At 32.5% G+C, this 25,223-nt stretch overlaps 1 protein-coding gene across 4 annotated transcripts in view; it reads right to left on the bottom strand.

The window, feature by feature from the left end:
- Positions 1–1,100: 1,100 nt before the first annotated feature.
- LOC118194771 (uncharacterized) overlaps positions 1,101–25,223 on the bottom strand; it is a 348,088-nt gene continuing 323,965 nt past the window's right edge. For 3 of the 4 annotated variants that reach the window (XM_085816399.1, XM_035365973.2, XM_035365975.2), the window contains 3 exons: positions 15,924–16,155; positions 8,749–8,799; positions 1,101–3,389 (listed from right to left, as the gene is read on the bottom strand). In XM_085816399.1, the coding sequence (XP_085672525.1) occupies positions 3,301–3,389; positions 8,749–8,799; positions 15,924–16,155 (372 nt within the window). In that variant the 3' untranslated portion in view covers positions 1,101–3,300. The remainder of the gene's footprint in view (positions 3,390–8,748; positions 8,800–15,923; positions 16,156–25,223) is intronic. The other variant, XM_035365974.2, reaches the window with a different exon arrangement.

Below are 25,223 nucleotides of genomic sequence, written 5' to 3'. Positions count from 1 at the left end.
CGTATGATAATATACTGTATTTAGCTTTAGCAAGAAATTGCATATCTTTATATGAAACATTATTGAATAAGTAATTTACTGGTATAAAGCATTTCGCTTTGCCTATTAACCACAAGCGAATAGTTTTGAGAAAAATGTTGGGAGCATTTAAGGAATGGCAAAATAAACTTTGCATTTCATCTTAGTTGAAATAGTATTCAATTTTAAATTCATATCTGCCCTTTTAAAAATATTTACTCATTTATCTTGGTGAAATTTATTATTAAAGGCATGAAAATTTTGTACTTAACTGGTTAAAAAATAACAAATATTTACTTTATCAATTATAAGGTAATTAATATTTTACTAATTTAAATTTTGGTCTACAAGAATCGTATGAAATTTATATTACATATTTGCTCCATTGCAACTAAAGAGCCGAAATTCTTTACATGATATTCTCCATCTCGCTTTTAAATTTTTGTATTTCCAAGTAAATGTTTAATATACATTTACTGAAATATTTCATTAAATATGTATATTAAACAAACCTCTTTTTGAATTTGAAAAACTATTTACTTAAATAGACTATTTACTGACACTAAACGAAGAATTGTTAAATGTCTAATGCTTAGAGTATCTAAACAGCATTGCTATAAATGTATGATGCCTTTGAAATCAATAATTGTTATAATATCAGTAATTGCTTTGGAATCAATATCAATAAAATATTGTTGATAAAAAGGATTAATTCATATATTTTTTAAGGATACGTACCAACACTTTAAAAGAAATTTCTTAACTAACGCTTATTCAATACTAAAGAAATTATTTCATGTAGATTATCAGTTTTCCAACTAATTCTACAGTTAGATCTTGTGTTAACGACCCCTCACGTTGTAAAGAAAAAAGATGTTATGATGAGAAGTCGCTACACAGACAATGAATTTAACAGATTCTTATCAGATGGGAACTTTTTGTATCGGTCGTTGCATGGAGCAACTGCTTAGAATAAGAAAGCTAGCAATTTTAATGATGTTTAATGTTGAAATAGTTATCGATGAAGATTATTATTTTAATCCTCCTTCAATAGTTAAAAATTATTATTAAAATTACCAAAACCTAATACCATGTTATACTTTATTTTTCATCTCGTGTATACACTTACACACACGTAAGATTACAAGAAAATAAAATATTAAACAAATTCTATTTACAAAGATTTTCTAGTATGTAACATAATTATAATCTAAATAATTCTGTCAAACCAAAATATATAAATTTGAAAGCATATATCTACACACTTTCAGGAAAATGAAACGGTGGAAATTTAAAACTTTCCAGCTTCAAAAATATTTTGCGATGTGTATTGCATTTGCGATTTGCATTTGTAATAAATATCGTAACAGCATTTTTTTTATTTTATATCTTTGAAATAAAATGTGCTAAATCATATTATAAAACTTAATACTCGTATAGAATCACATATCTTTATTTTGAAATTACTGAAATGTAAATGTATGATCAAACGTTAATGTTTCTTCTACAATTTCATTCGGAGTTTAAAACATTTCCCGGTGTAATTCCTTGTTATTCCTAATGCAATACACTGATTTTTGATTGAGATAAATTTAGAATTTGATAACATAGGAAAAAGAGGAGTTAAATGAAGGTAGGCTGTAGAACAAATCGAAAAGTGAAGCCTTAGTGTCAAAAGTATTCTAGGATGCTCAAAATATGAAGACTGGAATATATTAATATCACACAAAAATGATAGACACCTTATCACTTTTTGAGACATCTTGTCTTCTTTCTTTAAAAGAACCAGACCTACTAAAAATTACAAAGGTATTACAGTTAAAATTTTTTCCTTTTGAATAGTCAAAGTTTCATTTGCCAAATCCGGAAATAGAAGTATTTTCTCAGCAATTTAAATGTACGTAAGTTTTGGAACTGAAATGACCTCCCTGAGAGAAATCTATCGCTGCATTTTGGTGAATAAAGAAGACCTTCGATCCATACTTCCCAGATAGATAATTTTTCCTTATATGTTTCTCGCTATTTCTGAGTATTATATTTAAGATTATTCGTATTAAAGGATATATATATATATATATATATATATAAGGATTATATGAAAATGTTACATAAAAGGATTATTTAGATAAGGATATCCAAATTTAATTATTAAATTATATTACTATTATTTATTAATGTATTAATAATAACAATTTAATGATATATAATATAATAATAATATAATTATTTAACTATATTTTTTATTTATTACTGTTATTTGATTATTTAAAAAACGATGTATACTAGAAGGATTATTCATATTTAATAAAAAATAAAGAAGAAATTGTGCAGAGATTTACAAAGACTGTGCAGAGGTTTACAAAGACTGTGTTAAGTATTTTTCTGTATGCAAAGTCAGAAGTGATGGGGCCGTAAAAACAATTTAAGTTTCGAAAAGTCGTATTTGAAGCAGCGTTCATGCAAGATGCATAGGAAAATGAACAGCATTTTTTCTTAAGAAGTTTTTAATGTAACGTATTTATATTAACAGTAATAAATTTATTTATTTACAAATACGTTACTAACTTAGAATGTATAATAATTTACTAGGTTCATCATTTTCCAGTATTCTTTTTTTTTGTTTTAAATTTCCCTTCCACTGAAAACAATAGATCGAGGTTCCACTACTCTATTAGATTTATATAGAATAAATCTAAATTTCTGTAGTTTATTTTTATCTTTCTATAATGTATATTAAACTCCTTGCTTTATTTGAACTCTTATTTAGAATTTTTCGCACTATTTTTATCCAGTTGTACGTGTTGTCTTACCTTGTTTTTTTATCGATCCATCCAGTTTTATGTGAAGCAAATTGGGGTAAAAGGTATAAAATCGCATCCGTTATATTTTACCTTAGTTTCACACTTCTTTATCTATTTTTTCCATTTTTATGCGTAATGTATGTTTCGTATTTTAAATTTACACTTGCATTACTTTGAAATTCAAATTCTTACAATTATTGTTTCACATGGCACATCTACAAAATGGCAAGAGGAATGATGATGAAGAATACAATTAACAATTAATGCATGTCTCATGAAGTAGCGCTATAGAAGATGCATCCACATTTTATATACAATTTTCATTGAAAGTATTTTTCATCCTGTTTGGAATGACACAGAGTTGGAGAAAGACACAGCAATGGAGCTATCACTGGCGATCTATATTGTTTTCATGTTTAGCATTAGAAAACTGGAAGGCAGATGACTTCATTGTTTTATCATTCTAGCCATTTTCCTCCATTTAAGTAATTCTGATATGGAGCAGCATTACGGAGAACAAGAGAAACCAATGAAGAAAATAGTCTGCGCATCCACTCTTGGAACTTTGGGCTGAAAAAGAAAGTAATTTTTAATGAATGATTATACCTTTCATGAAATGTTTAATATTTATTTTTACTCGTATTTCAGTAGTGAACCAATTCTTAAAACGCTTTGAGAATAACAATAAAGAATCCAACTAGAGCGTACACGTAGCAGCTAATTATTTGCCAATTATTATTAATTATTTATAATTTTGTTGGTTTTATCGTGATCCTTATAGGCAAACACCTCAGTTAAAAATTAGTTCGATTCTACAGGCACATACCCATTTGTTTTGCAAGTGGAGACACTCATAGAGATTGGGGTTACATAAACATGCTATTTCACTTTTTTTATTGAAAACATTATTTGGTTTGATGATCTGACATCGGATCATAATTTAATCTATATCTTAAGTTTAAGGGCTAAGGGAAAAGATGTAAAATTCTTAATTAAAGTTATTTTTCTATTGTGTAAAGTGGCGTTAGTCCAAATGCTCTCGAAACGTATGTCTGGTAAATGAAAAAAAGTCCCTTTGGGTATTATTTTATTTTGTTTTTATTTACTTACTTTTGCTAGCCTTTCCTGGTGAACTTCCGTAGGACTCCGGCACTTTTAATTTTAGAAATTAAGCCTTGGTTAGTGGGCATATAACTAGAAATTAGTTGTATTAGCATAGATCAGTTAGCTAGTAATTTACCATAGACCAATTCGAAAATCCGAAGAACCCTGTTCTTTAGAAACTGACCAAAGAAGTTTGTATTCAGGTTTGTTTTTTAGTATATTTTTGAAAAACAATTAAATAGGTTTAATTTTCATTCCTCGTAATATGCATATCATATGGCTGGGTAATTTTAGAAAAGGGAAATTTTAATTGTACGTAAATAATTACATTACTTATATTTCTAGATAATTATATTACTTATCTAAATAATTATATTACTTATATATGTAAAATATAAAAAATACGATGGCTTTGTTCTGCGCGAACAGGCAACCTATCATTAACTTTCCGCAGTTTCAGGATCTTTAACCTAGAGTAGTACTTTCGAGAACATTCTGGCATGTTATATAACCGAAAGTATAAATATGCGCCATTTTTCGTCAGACTGCTTTCTTCTATCGATGCTACAAGACCTTGCTGCTACTCATCCCTTTTTTCTTCCCTTTGTTTGAAAAGTTATGACGTAGAAAGCCTAAATTTAATCTTACTTAGTTTAAATCACTATTGAATATGTAATTTGGAGAATTTCATCTAAAGGCAAAATGATCTGCTGTGAAAAGTGAATAAAGATGTGGAATCTAGAAAGCTAAATTCTTCTTTGTCGTCATTTTGCAGCCTTCTACTCAGCAATAACAACCCCCGGACTACGATGTAGTTATATCGTCAAGCTTTGTCATTCCTGTACCTGCCTGCAAAAATATTACACACACACACACATACATATATATATATTTCTCTTCACAGACGAGTCCAGGTTCACACTGGAGAGTGATTCAGGTCGTGAACTGATCTGGAAGGAACAACGCACCAGATACAACCAATCCCACATTGTGGAAAGACACAGTTAGAGGTGATGGAATAATGGATTGGGCTGGGATCTCTCTTGGTGGTCACACTGACCTGCATGTGTTCCATGGAGAATCTTTGACCGGTATGAGATATTGAGACAAGATCCTTGATCAATATGTCCTCCCATGTACCGCTGCTATTGGTCCTGGATTTCTTCTGATGGACGACAATGTGGGACTGCACCGAGCTCGAGTTTCTGCAGAATATCTTGAAGGTTACGGTATGGAGCGGATGGAATGACCAACTCAATCTCCAGACCTGACATACATAGAGCATATTTGGGTCTACCTTGGGAAATGGGTTGCTGCCTTAAGTCCTCCTCCAAGGTCGTTAGATGAGAGAGAGAGAGAGAACGGAGGATGTGGGCACTATCCCTTTACCAAACGGTTAATCAGTATAGCACTACGTCCACCACTATCTATAGCACCCCTTCAAAATACATAATGCCACCTGAAAGGTATTCAACGTGCACGACAAGACATACAAAATAACATGTTACAGAGTTACAGATTAATATTCTAGATACATTACTGGTACATTACTGATGCAAATATGACAGATGCAAAACTGATTCAAGGCTGATATAATACTGATACTGATATTAATACTGATTAATACTGAAGGTCGTTAGATGAGCTTGAACAAGGTTTACTCCGTGTCTAGTCGTTGCTTCCCATTTCACTGACAGATAACTTAATTGACAGCATGGAACGTTGCATGGAACGTTGTTGCCGCCAATGTATTGCGGCGAGGGGTGGACACATTCCTTATTAGAGCCTATTTTTGTAATGTTACGACTCCATTTTTCTTCAAGAAACTGTACTGTTTCTCCAAGACCGAATTTCTCTTCCAAGAGTGCAATATTTTGGTTGTAATTCATATTTGTGTTGAACTTAAGAAACATTCTCTGTCGCATTTATTAAAGAACTGTTTAGTGGACATGTCCTGTAAATTTCTTCTATGTTGTTTCATTTTCAAATTAGACACAAAAAACATGATATTCCTTAACTTTTGGAGGACAGTGTATTTGGTGGCAACAATCTGAAAAGTGATTAAGACTTTTAAAGTTCTCAACGCAAAATGCCAAAACGAAATTGAATGCCCTTCTAGGCTAACGCTTTTTGGGCTAAAAAAATCTGAAAGCTTTCAGATTTTATTTTACAAAGAGCCTTTTTTAACGTTTTGTGTGTTACATTAATTTATTAAATGTCACGTTCTTCACACTTAAACCATAAACTTCAACAGCAATACCACATAAAAATTTAAAAAGAGCATATCTTTAGAATTTCCGATACACTGTCTAGAATTTACACACAGTCTAAATTTATACCAGTCTGGAGATTAATTTTTTTTTCATACAGTGTTGCCATTGCTCTCTTTGAAATCTTTGAGTTTGTTAATCAAAAATTCATTAAAGGTTTACAAAATACGAAATAGATAATAAAACAAATTCAAAATCCTTCCAGATGCCCATATTCGAGTGGAAGGACTACGTCTCTAGGAACCGTTGTTTTTTCACAGTGCGAGAAACATACATACATTTATGCAGATTCCTCATTATTTAATTTCTTCAAATATAAAACAAGGCTCTAATATTTAGTGGCAACAATCTAAAAAGTGAAACGCTGCTTATAGTGAACTAATGCAAAATGCCAAAACGAAATTAATATCCCTTCTGGGCAATTTACCTCTTTGGGCTAAAAGGAAGAGCAATTTTGTTTAGCAGAATGATAAGATTTGAACATGTGTCGGGGAATGGGTCAGTTCATTAAGATTTATGATACACAGTTGTACTGAAGTCAGATTCATTGTGTAATAAAAAACGACAGGAAACTGGATGCCTTTAGCTCAAAATAAACTGACCATTTGCATCACGGCTGAGGAAATAGTTGAACTTTTTTTGTTACTTTCAACAATTGCAAATGCATCATCCTCATAACATAATCAAACTCGAAAATTTAATATTTTAAATAATTTTGATTCATTAAAATTCATATAACTATCAGCTAGAATAGGATTGAGAAGATTTGTCCTATTTAATACTCCAACCTGAAGATAATTACTATTTTGGAAAAACAAATTTCAAAGAAATAAAATGAAACAAAACGTTTAAACGTTTTTGAGAAAAATGAAAATGTTTAGCATTTTTAAGAATAAAATTACCTCTTTATTTAAAAACACTTTTTCGCATTATGCTTTTGTTATCCCAGCATTTAGTTTTCAATGACAATGAACATTTCTAGTTTAGAAATTTCAATATCTCCAATGTTTTGAAAAAATTATTCTCATTACTTATGACGCCTAATGTCGGCTTTTGCTGTTAAACCTGCGATAATTAAACTTTGAATGCTCTAGTGTCGATTATGAAAGTTAATAGGCTATTATTCCCCTTGGAGTGTTTCTGCTTAAACTCTAAGAAGTAGTTATTGCATCGGATCAATATAAATGAAATTCTGCTTTTATATGATAGCAAAGGAAACTGAACTCGAAATTAATTAATGATTTAAGTGACATTCGATGATCAATAGTACTTTACAAAGAAACCTAAAAAATATGACTAATGCAAAGGCTCAGTAGGAGAAAAAATGATAATGTAAGTAAAGAACTCTTTCACTTCTGCGCAGAATTAAAGGAACTGCGGAAGCGGTATTTAATAGACAATAACCTATTAAAAATTCTATGAAAGAAAGTGTACGTACGTAATAATTCTAAACTTCCCAAATTGATTAATGCATACAATGAGACATAAGCGAATGAGGTAAGAGTGTGGTTCAAGATTCGAGTTTGTAATCTAGCTTTAAATAAGTTACGAGTTACACAGTATTTAGATATTGTTAAATGTATTTGATGGACATCATTTAGACGAGCGTCAGCGATAACGAGCACTTGGTAGATTGGAAGCTGATCAGTCACCGTTAGATATGTGCAAAGATTTAATTATTCGACCAAAAAACAAAGGCTTTATCCAGTAGTATAGTAAATCACGTACTTCGTCGTAGCAATCACTTCACAAGAATAAACAGCAAGGTAAATATAGCTCTGCAAGGTGACCAATATGTTGCATCCATCTTTCCAAATTTTCTAGCATAGTGTGGTTATGATGATACCTTCTGATTGGCCAGGATGCTCAGACTGATGAGCGACGATTTTCTTCATTGATGTGTAAAAGTTTAGTTTAAGTATCGATTCTCAACATACTTTGACCTAAAGAGGTCTTGAAGTATGTAATGTTTCATCAAATATCTATAAAGAAACTTATCATGATGAAACGTTGCTTGTTTTAAGAGAAAACATGATAAATGACACACCTTTCTGGATGTTTACTGCAACATCCATTGATATGTAGACGAAGTCATAGTTCGTATGTAAGAAATTTTGAGATTTGTAATCCCCGAGATCCTCCGGATGAAGATTAGATAGCATCTTCAATGATCCTCTCTAATGATGGAAGGAAAACTTGAAAATAAAGATAGTATAGTTTGATTAAATAGGCCACGAATACTTCATAACAATATTCCATTACAATAAGTGTTGTTTTAAATTGCCACGAAAGCCAGCTTCTTCAGTTGAGCTGCAGCTGCTTTTATAAAACTTTCTAAATGAATTTTAGATGCTTGCATGTAAGCTCACTGTGATTATATACTATTTCTCATCAGAATAATGGTGATAGCTCAATTTGTTGTTTTTTTAGTCAAGTATATATTTCTCTTGAAATATTTAAAATAATTTAATGTTACACGTAGAATTTATAAAAAAAATGTACTTTTTCATGCTCCTATAATGTAATTGATTGACTCTGAAAACTACAATACTTACATAGCTTTACTCCTTTCCGTTTCGGACTAGCAGCACCTTTAATAGGTTTCTCTGTATAAGGAAAAAAAAATGCACTTAAGCATGCAGAAACGTATTTTATATAAGTAATCTTAAAATAATTGCATGGCATGCATATCTCTTGAACGACTGACTGCAAACCCTACGTTTTCAGTTCAAGAAATAAGGCTTCAGTATTTACATATTTTTTTAGCAGAAATGTAAAAAATTTGTATTTTAACGCTAATCCTGTGCGAAGGAAGTTCCAGACAGTGAAGCTCTTTCAACCTATGACAGTACTTTTAGAAAATAAAGTAATAAAATGTTTTCCAAATAAAATTGTTAAAATGATGCAATTAAAACCACTTTTACCCGACGGAAAGAAACCGCATAGACATCGATTCCAAAGAGTCACACCAAAACCGAATTATGTTATACTATTTGTACTAATGGGAACATTTAAAACCTGCATATGTATATATCTAAATCTATATCTATATATATCTCTCTCTATATATATGGGGTATGTTTGAAGTATTAAATATATGGTAATTTTTAAATATCTGGCAAAAGGGTAAAAGAAGAGAAGATAGAAATGAGCAGATTTTGTAATAGAATGTGTATACACAAATGGAGAGCTGAAATGGAAAGGTTCGGTTGAGATTGGCTGGTGAAAGCGATCTGCTGGCGTAAATCATAACTCGCAGTACGGATTCCGAGATTATTATTACAGGAAAGTAGAGCTTCTCAGCATGCATTTTAATTTTAGGGTTGCTGACGGAAATGGGGCTTATACTCAAAAGGTTTACAGAGAAAGATTTCCGAGTAGACAGTTCCCAAGTCGCCACATTTTTGAACGCATTCACTGGGAGTTGCCCGAAAGCAAATTTTGTATTACTGTTGGTGAACGCAGTTTCGAGCCTTTGTAAAACGTTTAATGATTAATATGTTTGCTTGTTACGTTTCTGTTAACGGGCCGATAGTCGCAAAATATTATCCAAAGTGTCACATATATTAGTCTGTTTATATCGCGTCATAAATAGCTGTGCAGTGACGTCATTGCGAAAAAGACTGAAAAATGAACATTAGTTCAGCAATTTAATGTCCTAGATTATCAGTTATTTAAGGGGATGAAATCGAAGTAGCCAAATATGAACACCTGCAGATTAGTCACAGTTAATACAGTTTTATTGATCTTGATACCGGATGCCTGCCACATGCAAAATGGCAAAATAAACAACAACGCGACATTGTCTATCACCATATAAATTCCTTCAGCACGGAATTAATGGGGCGGCAGTCGCATGAAAAGACACGCACACAAAATAAAATCGCATTTTTAAGCCTCTTGCGTAATCTTAAAGAAATGTGGTAAAATCTAATTTGTACTTTAGTATTTGTTTTCATTTTCTTTGCATTTATTCTGAATTTAATAAATAGTTATTCTTTTCATAGAGCTACAACGTCCCTTACTCTTTGGGAACATAAAATGTACGAAACGGCTTAAGACTTGAAGTGAATTATCACTGTTTCTTGTCAAGCACCACAGAAACTGAAAAGTGTGTAAAGGACTCCTTTATTTAACAAAGTTTTGTACTTATTTTACAAATTTTTTTTATTAACAGAAGGCACCACTCATGATTACATAAACCAGCATTTATGGCTTAAATCAAAGATAATGAATTTGACTTAGCTAAGTAATAGTAAGTTAGCCTAACGGCTATACAAATAGAGTAATGGGCAAATTGGCTCTGACCTAAGGTAGGCGTGACAGGTCTAATGGCGAGAATAACGCAACGCCGCAGAATACTACTCTGAAGAGAATTAAATGAGCAACGTGTCCTTCAGCAGGCTAAACACGCCTTGATTCTACCCTCTAAAATCTTCCTTTAAATATTAACTCCTTTTTACCTCATTTGAATATCACGCAAGCTAAAAATTTACATTCTGGCAGGAAATTAGGAAACGAAGAGGACGGGAAAGCAGTTTAACATACAATAACTGATTAATAAACTAACCGAGACCTTACAGAGCTTGTTTTATAAAGCTTTACATCTCTTGCCACCATCTAGTTTGTTCTCGCGCTAACGTTTATGTTTGAAAAGTACTACTCGTTTCTTTTGAATTTATCTGTATTATTTACTCAGTTATTTATACATTCACAAGAACTTATGTGTGCCATTTCCGCATACACATTCCATTACAAATTTTGCTTATTTTTCTCCTTTCTGTCTGCCTTTACACTTTTTATGCTTATTTTTGAATCACCCTGTATATATAAAAGCAAGATTATTAAATAAGCAGGAATTGAAAAAGTTTATTTAAATTTTTAAATTTTTAATTTTCCTTTATAGATTTCCTGCATATATGAATTTCAAAATTTTCATCTTTGTGAAACATTAATTCTAAATTCCTTACTTTATGTCTTTAATGATAATTTTCAGCAGCTTAAAGTGCAAAAGTACTAAGCATATTTCCATTTTTTTTAAAAATTGTTTTGTAATTATATATATACTTGTATATATATATATATTCACGTTTATCCGATATAAAATTCATGCTAGCAGAAATGTATATTAAATTTTTATGTAAATCTGTCTTTAATGATTTGGTGCAGTTCCTCAAAAATTAACTGGGATTTTTCGGGCAATATTGATAGCATGAGGATGTGTTTTTGTTTTATTCTAAACTAGAGAAAACGTTTTTCTTATTGATTGATTTTCTCTTCCTAATCAGCTCATATAAAAATTTCAGTATCGCATATATTTGATTAGCGCTTGAAACATGCTCTTTATTATATAGTACAAAAGTAAAATACCAGAAATAATAAAATTTTCCCCTGAAATGCGTTTTTCATGCACTTGACTTTTTATTATTTTAATCTACAAAAATAGAAAAATACAGATGCTAAAAGAATTTTGTTTTATAAATAAACAAAGAAACAATTCCTCTTCCAATTGTAAGGATTTAATTCTGTAAATTTTATATAAGTTCGTATTCAAAAGCTAAATGCGGAAAACATGAAATCAAGTTAAAACTAGCTCATAGAAATAATAATATTAAGAAAAAAGTAAGGAAGAAAGTAATATTAAGTTTATTTTTTCAAAATTGCCTGCAAATTGATTTTTAGGAATACAGTTTAACGCTGTAATTTTGTTTTGATTCTTAATATTATTTTCTTTAGAGATCGAGGTGATAAATCTACCCGTAAATGCGTTTTTTCGTTTAATTGTCTTTTTTGTATCACAATTCGCATTTTCATAACGCATTAATAATCAATTTTTTTATATATTATTTTTTGCTAGCTTAAGTTATGCTATGCTTTCATTAAAAAATATTCCCGCTTAAAACTCAGGCATATTTCGAGATAGTGAAACTTTGTTTTTAGGCCAAACGAATATCACGATGAAATGAATATCATGAAGCTTTTGGTTTCTTATAGTTCATATAAAAGTTATGTTTATTTTATGCACACTGAACTCGACAGAACAGTAACGTTTCTTTCGTATTTCACCATTAGGTTTTCTAAAATTCCACTTCTCATTTCCTAGTGCGTTCGTTCACTTGTAAATTAATTGTGTGCCATAGAAATATATTTTTGTTTTGCAAGAGCCTTCAGAACCGTTCGACTGAAGTTGCTTGCGTCTTTGCGGGTGTTCCGCCCCTCTCAATTTTATACAAATTATACTACAAAAAGTTTCGATTAGCTAATAAAATTATTATAGATACTGAAATTGGACAAAAAGTACTCACAAATAAGGCCTTCCAACAAGAGAATGAGGATATTATTCACCCAATGACACGATTTGGATTATTTTATGATCTTGAGTTTCCTTCTGGTGGCGAAATAGATGTTTTTTACAGATGGTTCTGGAATGGATGGGAGAGTGGGTAGCACTGTGGTAATTTATTTTCATGTAGTGGAGATAGACAATGTGAGAATAAAACTTAAACCAATGAATTCGTATTATCAAGCAGAACTATACGCATTGATAGAGCCTTTGAATTGTATTAATAAAAAATTAACAGTTCGATGTTTTATAAATATTTATATTGATGCCCTATCTGCGCTTCAGGCACTCGTCCAACCAGATCATAAAAATCGACTGATTAATGAAATAAAAGACTTGTTTAAAAAGGCTGAAGAACCTATTGTTAAATTACACTGGGTGAAACCACACAGTGGAATTGTCGGAAATGAAAGAGCGGACACCCTTACTATAAATAGTGGCACTTGGGGTTGAGGCCGATAATTTTGATATCCAAGATTCAAGAAAAAAAGAACATTGCTGAAATGGAAATTGGATTTATACAGAATGGAATTTTTGCTGGGAGTCATATAATAATAAAAAAAAAGAGTTAATGAAAAATATGAATTTAAACAAGAAGATGAATATTATAAATAATGTTGATATAAATCAGGTACTGACTAATCATGGGCGTTTTCCGGCTTATTTTAATCGGTTCCATCCACAGAATAATGATAAATGCTTAATTCGTAATAAGTTTGGGGACGCCAGGCACTTCGTCGATGAATGTACGCTTACACGGAGTGCAAGAGAGAAATATAGAAAGAATTTTAAGGAAGATTTTAAAAGAAACTATTTAAATTTGAAAGATTTTGCAGAGAAAATAATGAAGATTATAAATAGGAACAAAGATGGAATTGGAATTCGGCACTGAGACTTATATTTTGGACTTTATATGTTTTTTCTTATATTTGTTTTTTTCTGGTCAGACCCATTTTTTGATCATCCGGCTGGTTTGTGACGGCTAGGAAGATTGGAATTGTGCCTTTATAATAATAATACTATAGAAAATTCTTGTATTCTAGTTCGAATTTACATATCCAAATCGTGTGCCCTACAAAAAGAATAGTTTGTGAGTAATTTTGGTGTTTCAATCAGAAAGTGCGTTTTTGTACTTGGAGAAATAGCTACCCCATTTTTGGAATTTATGTAATCTTGTATTTATATGGAAAAGAGGTGCGAAAACTTTCTTTGCAATTTGTAACTGAGAAAAAAATAATGCACACAAATATGTCATTCAAAATTAAACTGCTGTTTTGAAAAGCAATACTCTCGGGGGTGCTTTCTACAACTATATTATCACTGGCAAACATTCTCATCAAAAACCTTTGTATAAAGACGACATATACTCATGTAACAACGATATATACTTAGAGATAATTACTAAATAATTTTCTTGTTTTTCTAAATTTGTAACATTGAAGATAAAATTGGACACCCTCCTCAGTTATATATTGTTGACACCTTACGATATAGATAAATTTGCAAATCACTGTTTCAAGAAAAGCGAGTTGTACGTTTAACGCGAGTTTGGTTCTGAAAAAAATCAAACTATGTCTCTTTAGTAATAATCCTTCTATTTGCATTTCTCTTTTTCAGCATAGAACAAAACATTTAAAAATTATTCAGAAATGCACATAAATAAAAGCAGCAACAAACCGCATATTTGTGAATGTGTGCAGAAATGGCACGTTAAGGTGGGACAGGGCGCTGTTGAGCTGTAAATAAAAGGGCTATGCAGCTGTAAATGGTCATTCCATGCGAATTTCGAGTGGTGTGCATCGTTACTTGAAATTCGAAGTCAGTTGTATGCATTTTATCTGTGGAGCTGCTGTTAAAACAGTTAACTAATGAAAGGAGTAATTCAGAACAGAATTAAAAATCAGCGTTAATTTTCAAAATTTTCACAAGACTAGTTTCGATGGTTTTACCGAACCAGCAACCTCAGCTGCAAAACCGCAAATTTAATGCTGATTTTTGTTGTTTGACTTCTGAATTAGTACTTATTCGGCGTAATTGTCTTGATTAATGAAAGGAGGTTCAAGGAACAACTCTCGACTACCTCCTTTGAGAATCTGTTCTATTTCCATCCACGGTCTTCTAGATACACTCGGTCGGTTCGTGTATTGATACATTCCACTCGAAATTCACATAAGAAATGCTAATTTACGCCACCAAATATCTTTTATTTACCATTTAATAGTACCCTATACCCCCTCATGCGCCTTTTGTTTACACCATTTTCGCATATACAGGGTATTTATACATGAATGGTGCGGCTTTAGAAATTAATAATAAATGGATGCATTACATTATACGGGCAAACCTTACAGCATAAGCAGCGGCAACTGTCCAAGTTTTTGATGCATTAATCACAATAATTCAGTATGTGCATCTTTGGTCACATGACACACAGCTACACGGCAATCAAATTCTTCCCATATGCGGTATAGCATGTCCGCCCTGACAGTCTGCAGTGCATCTTTATCGGACCACAAAATTCCTCAAGGAACACGGGCATTGGCGGTACATAAATTAGCCTTTAACAAACTCCTTAAGAATGAAAACTCATGGTGTTAAATCCTGCGAACGAGGTGGACAGAGGAGAAGGTTGCTGTCTACTTTTGCAGCACGTCCAATCCAGCGCTGGTGAAAAACACGATTAAGAAGCTCTCGCTTATTTCTGTGAAAATGAGGAGGTGCACTGTCCAGTTGCAAAATGTAATCATCATTATTGGTGTTCAGCTAGGATTAATTACCAGGTTTCCAAAATGTCTAGAAATGGGTTACCGATCACAATTTCTTGTTCGAAGAAAAATAGGCCGTGCACTTTCTTTCGGGACACCGCACAGAAAACGTGCACGAAACTCACGCTACACTGAAACCACAGAGCTGGATATCTCAAAACATAGAACACAGAAAGCCTTTTCCTGTTGCGGCGCTGTCTTCGAAAGTGATGCTTCAGCTGCGCAGTAAGCATCATAAGCAAACAGCAGGTAGCACATGAGAAATTTGGATAGTCGCCAATGATTACTTTGTAGGTTTTACACGGGTAAAGAAATACATCGATTTATTTTCAATTTTTAAAACTGCACTCTTTGTATATAAACACACTGCACATTCCGTTATAAAATCTGTTCAGTCCCGTCCAGCCTCCTTTACATTTTTGACAAGTGTTTTTGGATCACCCTGTACGTAATCTCTGTTATATCAAGAAAATTCTAATATAATGAGTTCAGACTGTGAGATACGCTACAAGTTAACAAAGTTTCGTTAATTTGTTCAGCTTTAATCCTTTAATCATAGGACTACTAATGGACAAGTGTTTCGAAATTCGAGATATAACAGAGCTATAATTGATATACATACCTCTGCTTTCATTCTCGTTTATCTGAAGAGTAGAGGATTGCTGTCTACCTCCGACAAACATCTCTTCATTACTCATAACATAATCTTTAGTTATGGAAGCCGTACACTTCAGCCGCATGTTTTGATTTATGAAATGTTTCTCTTTGGCCACGAACTTCAAACTCAAGCTTGATGTTTCTAGTCCATCCTCATGTAAAGTAGTTGAGTGCTCTGTTTGAAATTCAGGTCCTACCTGTAAAAATTAAAGTTTTATACTTCCCTGCAGCACATCAATCTAAATGAGAATCATGATCAAAATATAGAAGGGACATTTAAATACACTTTGAACGTTCCTAACTTTTTGTCAAGAATTTTCTTAAAGAACATTCAAAGTAAATTTCATAAATAGTGGAAATTCACACACTGGAAAATTTATGATTAAAAATAATAGCATATACCAATATGCAACTTGTCACAAATGTACATGATTCGTAAGTTCGGATATCTTTGTAAAATATATGAACAGGCTACTGTATCGCTACAAAAATGACGTATGATTGAAAGAAAACAACTAAGGGCGTCCAGATTTTGCATTTTGAATATTTTCCTCTTTGAAAGCATTTTTTAAGTTTCTGAAACATTTGTGGACAGTTTTAGAGTTTTTTGGGGTATATCAGAGCATTTTGAAGCATACTCTAGTAATAAAAATGAAAAATAAAATTACTTTTGAAATTAACACTATCTCAATTCTTATGAAGTCATCTTTACTAGGCAGGCATATCCTACCCACATAAAACTTTTCATGTAATCTGTTAGTCCTTTCTGTCACGACAGGCTTTTTAAACAAGGTACGAGGGACACTTCTGAGAATTTTTCCATACCGACATTTCTTAACTCTTTAAGACAATTTGTGTATGTTTAGTTGCATACATGCAGAGGGAAAAATGCTATTCCACAGACACATTTTTGGAATAACATACTCACAGCTGTGAGCAATATGTTTTTTTAACCCCCCCATTTATTTATTTATTGTACTCAGTTGGCATAGTCGGTCCGCAGTAGGTTCGCCATCTTGGATCTTTCAACTTTTAAAAAGGAACTGTCGGATTAGATATGTCATGAATACAAAAGCTATTTGTGGCCGTACCTTTTGCTTCGAAAGTACCGCCGAAACGAGCAGTATATTTTTAAAAAATTTAGAAGCTTGGCTGTATATGTTTTGTTTAAATATTTTCGCAAGGATCTAGGATACAAAATATTCCTTCACATAAAGTTTAAAAAGGAGCTTCCTATTTTTAAAACAAGGCTTTCATAAGAACTCTTACAAGGGCTTATATGCATATTACAAGGGTTACTCATTTTTGTAGTGTGAAGTTTTTTTAATTAAATATTAAATTAATATATGTATTTTTAAAATAATAAAGGAAAAATGAATACTTTTTACATGAAATCTTCGAGCATTCATTTTGAGTTTCTAGAAACATGTACGAAGACATCTATTTGTCTATCTTTTTCGCTCTCTCTCTCTTAGCTTTTGCTTGTGCAATTTTTTTAGCAGTATCATCAAAGAAACATTTTTATAATACTTGATATTTTCATGTCCACAAACATTCCTCTAGAAAAACATAATAACGTTAGATTTTGCCTGTTTTTAGAAAAAATGTGTAGATCAAATGATACCTGACTGATCTTCACTGTGACAAAAATTCAAAGAAAAATGGGAAAAATTACTGAAACTATAAAAGAGAAAAAAACATTCATTTCAGTTGATGAAATGAATGATGCGGATGGTTGACAAACGTGTGATGTAACAATATGTACTCTGGGATTCATGTTTAGCAGACAAAATATTTTTACTTAATGTCGAAGAATTTGAAAAATGAACTCCAATCAGTTATTAAAAATAACTAACCATTTTATGGTCTAATGGCATACGTATTGGAAATGGCATGTTACTCTTTTTAATCGTTTATGCATTATACATTGTTAAAGAGGAAAAATCAGTAAAGGGATTTTATTTCAAGCTAGTGCATGTGACTTTTCTTCTTCACGCGTTACATCGTCTCGCTGAAGGAATCCATGCAAATTACCCTGACCTAGCTTGTATCTAACGTAAGGAAAGTATTCTGAAAAGCACAATATAATTATGTAAAATATAAAATATGAAAGACGTCATTTAAAAATTACTAACTTAATTAACATATATATCTTTAAATTCCTAACTTCAATCTAAAGATAACCCTCTTCGCATCTACATTGAAGCCTGCAGTATTCCGCATTGCGAAGGCTTTTGTATAATCATCATTCAGGTTAAAAATAACGAAGCCAAGCTTATAAATATTACTGCAACTATCTACGCATCTCTATTTTGTCGCAAAGACTGGCCTGCTAAATGACGTCTCTGCGCTTAGCCACATTCTTCCATTATTCTAAAATATAGCTGCGTATATAACATTGTGAAGCGTTTAGCAGCCTTAGTTGCACCAATTAAAAAATTACCTGTTGTACCAATTCCGAACAGACATGTCTCTAGAGAATTATTCCTGTTAAAAAAATAAAAGTGTTTTAATCATCAAGCTAGTTCTAATTTTCCCTCCAGCCATTTACTACGCAGCAGCTTTATATCCTTCTCCACTCTGGCCAAGATTGAAAAATAATTGGCGTCTTCTCCACTAAGTTTTTTCATCATACCAATAAGTTATTACACATATATACATATATATATCTCAAAAAATACTTTTATATAAAATAACTTGAAAAAAATTATTTTATAGCTATAAAGTTGAATTATTTGCATAATATATTAAGCACATTTTGTAACTACGTTCGGTGGGCTATATACTATACGTGAAAACACTGTATAAATCACTTGTAGTAGATATATCAGGACGTCTTTGTAAAAATTATTTAGGCTTTGCACCCGCACGAAATGATACTAATAAGTAGCAGTCATAGAAATGATACCCATTGCAAAATTCAGGGCGTACAACCAATATACATCCACTGTATGCCATATAATAACCATTTGTATGCACATGCCTGTAATAATTTTTGTTCAGAAACAGCCCACTGTATTTAGACAACCAGCTGACGAGCGGTAAACTCGCTGAATACTGGTAGTTCGCTCTGGGTTTTGAATCCTGTCAAATAGGCTGACTGCATGGACGTTTTCATCGTTTTTCCCACGTGTAACGTGCATACGAGCCAGATTTTATTAGAAAGAACTCCAAGAAAGCATCCCTTCCTATAGGCAGATAGCACTCTAGTTGTTTGCCATAATTAAATAAAACAAACCAAGGTTATTCTCTGTAACTGGTTTGCAACCCATGAAATCCTAATACAGCAAAAAATAAATTCCTCTTACGCTGGTCACATAGGCATAATTTAAAAACCACTGGAAGATTTTGTATTTTAATATTCATGAACATTAGTCAAATGCCCTGCAAAATTGCTTCATACAATACTTTCCTGAAATCCAGTGTTATGCTTAATTTTTATCTACTAGTGAACTTTTAAAAAACTATCCGGAAAGAATCGCTTGGCTTCATTCTACTTCTACGTTTTACAGTTTTACTTAGTCTCCAAAATGTTCGATATAGATTTCTAGGATTCCAGATAAAAATTAAATTAAAAATCACTAATATAATAAGTAACTAAATAACAATGCATTTAATAAAAAATAATTTGATATTAATTAAGCATATAAAGAATTTTCTCCTTGCTCACTGCGTACGTTTGTGGTGTAATTGTAAGCAATCCGGAGTTCAAATCTCGGCCAAAGCATGAATGGTTTTTCTTTCTTCCCGTTACGGCAAATATCTGATAGCTCTCAAACGTGTACAATTATATTTTGCGGTGAAAAAAAAGAGAGATTCATGAATTGTATTTAATGTTTTTATAAAGATATAAATAATAGAAATGAAATTAGCCGCAGCGGTGCTATCATATTGAAACTTCTCCGATGGAGTAGTTAATACAGAGTTATAATTTGCAACAATATCTTCATTTTTAATGATTTTTTTTAACATGGGAGTGAGTTTTTTATATACGAGTTTTATATGTGACTAGTAAAAATAGTGAAGTGAAATTAATGATTTCTTTCTTATGTAAGTTTGCATTTTAAACTTTCCAATATATAACTTGTTAATTCCTTTTTTTTGACGTAATAAAATTGTTACCAAATTAATTATTAGATTTCGTTAGCCATAAATATACATTTGATATTCCTAATACAAAAAATCATAAATAATCTAAAAATAAAAAGCGTTCGATTTTTTTCGAGGGGGGGGCGGGCTCATAGCATAATTATTTAGTTGTAAAGAAGAAAGAGTTGAGAAAATGTTGAAAAGTTATTGAAGTCGAAAAAGTTATATCGACTGTCGAAAACGTTTGTAAACAACACTTCTCTAAATAAAATAAACATTGTAAAATACGTAATAATTTAAAACCATTAGTTTTTTTGGGGTATGAATTAGCTAGAATAATTATGCAGTCTTAAAATAGAAAGTGTCGGTAAAATGTTGAAAAACGTTTTGGGACCCATACTTTGCAGAATTGTTAGAATATTTGAAAATATTCACTCTGCATAATGAATAATATTGTTGCAGAATATTTAAATTATCTATCCATTACCTGAAACGTGATATCATTTTCAAAAACTTTGTCTTGAATAAAACTATTTCTTCAGTATTTCGAGACTGTTTATTCTGCTACTTCCCTAACAATTTCAATCGATATTTGTTCAGCATACGATTAAAAGCAGCGGCGTTGTAATGTGAAATGAAGCTTATCTTCATTTACAGCAAAGTGACACCATAAAGTAATCCTTAACACTATTAGTCCAAGAACAAGCCTTCCGGATTATAGTTATTGCACAGTACTAAAGCCAATTAATGCGAAAGTAACGATACTTCGTAGAGGCCACTCTACTCAAAGCTATGGCTTTGTATTTATGTAAGGCATTTTCTACTAGTTCCCTGTTAAGGGAAATGCAATTTGGTTAGGAATAGTCTGCAGTGTACAGCACCCAACTCTTTCAGGGGCACTAATTTAAAGTAAATATTCTCAGGATTAAAAACCTAATAATATTAATGTTCCCACCCCTTATAATAATTATTGATTTAAAAATTTTCTGATCAAGTTTTCTTCTTTCGTAGATAATGGCTATACGTTCTAGTTGCTGCATATATAGGAAGTTCATCTTATCTGAAGTGAAAAGCAGTATTTAAAAATACCCAAGTTTTAACAAAAAATTTAACATTAATTAATTTTACGATATGTCAAAATACTATTATTTTGCAAGGAATAAATTTATTTTCTTCATGCTTTCACTGTAATGTAGTGGTTAGCGTATCCTCTACTAAATGGAACATCCGTTGGTCTATTACTGAGAAGGCGAATTATCGCATTTCCTTGAACGTCTTGCCACAGTATAAATGGTTAATATTTTCAGCTAGCATTGGTAGATCAATGTTTCCCAGCAAAGGCACAGTTGATTTAACATAGTTTTTGGTTTCCAAAAACTTCATGGTATTTATAAAGATACAGTTTGCTTTTTGCATTTTTGGCTCCACACATAATACTTTATAGAGTAAAGCTGAAACTAAAATATTGTGGTTGATAAAATGTCATCGACTGAATCTACCGACTGGATCTCATCCGCTCTTCTCAGTCGCCTTTTAAATATGGAAAAAGAAATCTAACAAATTACTGTATCTTTTGTTTTTATAAAAACGGATAATACAACCAATTAGCAGACGGAAGACTCCGCATTGGTAGTTTTTCAGGATCTCCGCTCCGAAAATTCATTATTCTATACAGCTGCGACCAAATAAAATTTAGTGGGCGTCAATTCTTTATTACCTATATTTGGCCAATTGGATCTCGTCAGCACTTCTTAATTCCCCATTAAAGAATGAGAACGAGAAATATAATGAATTGCAGAAGTCCTTCCTGCATGCATTTGTGTTGTACCTGTTACCATACGCAGTTAGCAATCGGAAGATTCATGATTTGATTCTCGATGATATGTTTCCAATATAAACAAGTTTTATTTCTGTCCATATTTACTTTTTAAAGTCTATCAGAGACCTTTTGTATCTGAAAAGAGAAGCGTATTAGATTCAAATTCTTAAATCTGTCATCTGTTGCGGTGTAGGTGACTATGGCTATAATGTATAGTTATGTAAAAACATTTTTTAAAGTCAAGCTAAAATTAATTACTTTTGCATGTATTTCAACGTAATAATCTGATCTTTATGTGATGAATTTATATGGTGTAAAAGTGCATATTCACATCATCGTTAGCTGTCGAAAAAATAATTAGCTATAATATACAAAAAAGATGTAAAAAAAGGAATGTTTTGCAAAATGGCATATTTCATGTACTAATTAAATAAGATTATTCACAAAACCTCTTTGTGAACAGGCTTACTAAATGAATACTTGGCGTATAAAAGATGTGCTATAAATATCGAGAGATTTGCAATATATTCGTCACTTTGAAAAGTTAAAAATAACAAAGAAGCGTATCTATGTGACTCATGGTCTATGGAGAAAAGGCGAACTAGTTAAAGGAAATGTTTTAAAACTTAAAAACTCATTAAGCGAAAGCAAACTATCAGTTTATTGCAAAAACATTGGTATTGGGTAAATTTTAAATAATACACGTAATTTGTTTAACACGTTTAATACTTTCACGTGTAATACGTTTTAACATGGGAAGCTTCGATTTAATCAGCAGCTTCGAGATAATTTCTAGCCAAACTTACTCTAATATTAGCAAACAATACATACATTCCTAATGAATCTTGTACATCATACCCATTTATAGTTTCGCTAACATACTAAAGTTAAATATAACAAGTTGTTTTTGTTGAGCTTTGATATTTGTAATACTTAAAAGTTACATATCTTGAGAATATTAAAAATTAGAATAATAAAAAGGTTACATTCTTTTATTTTCGAGAATGAAAATGCGAATGAAAAACTATCATGTCATATCTACTGGCCATCTAAAATGCAACACTATGAAGAAAAAAACTGAATCAGAATGGAACATCATGAGATATCCATATTTACTGAACAATGCATATATGGGTTACAATAGAGAATTGATTAAAGTTACAGCCCCATTGGACATACAGAATACGAATAAATCAGCATTTTGTGCTACCGCCATGTCTGCCAGTAATTGCTGCAGCATGACTTTGTAAGGATCTTAACTTTTACTAACGTTTATTTTATTTTAAATCTTTACTATCACTTCTTATTTTCTACTTCCAGCCAGAATTAAAAGCTTTAACTTATTTATGCAAATTTGTCTTGCAAACGCCAAGTACTTAAGTTGCGGCTTTTTGCCAAGCAAGAGAGAGGAAGGAGTGATTAGGAGCGGGCCGCTTGCCATTGCAGTTTTACTCGGTTGCTGGTTGCCTTCAAGGCCAGAGGTTTAATCCTCTTGATAATTTTAAACGTATCGCAGTGTTAACAGTTCTCTGTACTACATACGGTCTTTCTGTTAATATATGGCCAATCTTCAAGTAGACCCTTGTTTATTAATCCAAAGTTAGTTTAGTTAGAATTTAGTTAATATTTTTATATTCTTACGTTCAGACCACAAGTGGTTGGTCTCTGTATTCCGAAGTCCGGAAATCATTGTAAAGAGGGAAAAATAAAGGTAAGGGTAAAATAAGGTATAAATTCGTATACCCTTCCTGTGTATCTTGTCTACTTCCCACATTTATTGAACATAGCTTTAGTAAGCTCCCTGTTCCGAGTCAGGTCATTGAATGTTACCCAAGCAAGTAAGGAGAAACATTGAACCTGATAGTGGCGCCCGACGAAGAAGAATAACCATGGCCGAGTTTCAAGAAGAACCTGTGCTGCCTGCAGAAACGGCTCAGAATCCAGAAATGCCAGCTGCCGCCCTGGAAGGATTTGGTTACATCGTCCAGACCATGCGCTCATCGATGAAACCAGAAGCAACATTTAATGGAAACTCACCGGTAACCAGGTTTTTGGAAAAATTGGAGGACCACTTCATGATGTATCCCGTGCATGAGTTTCAGAAAGTCACCTTAGCTATCAGCGCTTTGAGGAGCCAAGCGCTTAATTGGTTCAAATGTATAGGCAGAAGTCTCTTGGGTGAAGCGGGAAGTCCCACCTATACTTACGAAAATTTCAAGACTGCCCTAGTAAAAGTCTTTCCTGTCGTAAGGGATTGTGCAAAATTAGAAACGGAACTTTTCAGCATATACCAGAAACGAATTGAAAATCTCTCAAGCTTTATTTTAAGAAAAATTCACGTCTTCAAACTCTTGTATGGAAACCGTCCGGATCCTGAGATAATTCAAGTGATTTTGCCGAGGTTACTTCCCCAAGTACAAGACTTTATTGAATTAAGGAATCCGACTACACTGGAAAAGTTATTTGAGCTAGCAATCCAGTTTGAAAGTAGAAGAACGGGGGACATTGAAAGAAGACGCCAATATGAGCAACGAAACCAATTTGGTGCGCCAAGACCACAGCAAAGTCAAGCACACGGCTACGGAAGCAAAGCGAATCAGTGGGCAAGGAAACCCGAGTATCCAAAAACAGTCGCCGAACGTCGACAGTTCAATAGCAATCCAGGAAAAATGTCTGAAGGCCAGTGGAAAAAGAAGGAAAGCATGGAAAGGAAAAAACAAGATTTAAACTAAAACGGATTTCAGTTGACGGGAGGGTGCGGAAATCCGAAGGCCAAGAAAACCCCTCTTCCTTCAAGTTAAATACAGTGATGGTGAAAAATTTGACTCTTCCAAAGATTGAAGTGTTGGTGAATAACATCCCAGCCACCGCACTCCTGGATACAGGCGCACAGTGTTCCTGTGTGGCAGAAGATTTTTTTAGGAAGTATTTTCGGAAATACCGCATATATAATTCGGATAATACGACAGTGTTAGCTGCGCAGGGAAAAAGATGCAAGTGTATAGGTAAATTACCGCTATACGTTCGTATCAAGGACGAACAAGTAAAGATTATGTTTTTTATAGTAAAGAATCTGCAAGCATATATCATCTTAGGAATAGATTTTCTTTCAGAGGCAGAAGCAACACTGGATTTTAACGAAGCGTCCCTTAAGCTGACGATGAAACCAGTTCGAGAAGAGAAAACAGAACCACCAATGTTAAACCTTGACCACCTGCCTAAGGAAGAGCAACAAAAAATCCGACAAGTGGTAAGTGAATTTGCTTCGTTATTTAGTGATATTCCAGGATTTACTCAAGTTACTAACCATAGTATCGACACCGGAGATTCACTGCCAGTTCGCCACAAACCATACCG

Source organism: Stegodyphus dumicola, chromosome 1 (genome assembly GCF_044657685.1).
Source record: "Stegodyphus dumicola isolate Sdum_Otavi_A_Nest chromosome 1, ASM4465768v1".
Lineage (NCBI taxonomy): Eukaryota > Metazoa > Arthropoda > Arachnida > Araneae > Eresidae > Stegodyphus > Stegodyphus dumicola.
This window is presented reverse-complemented; position numbering and strand designations above follow the sequence as displayed.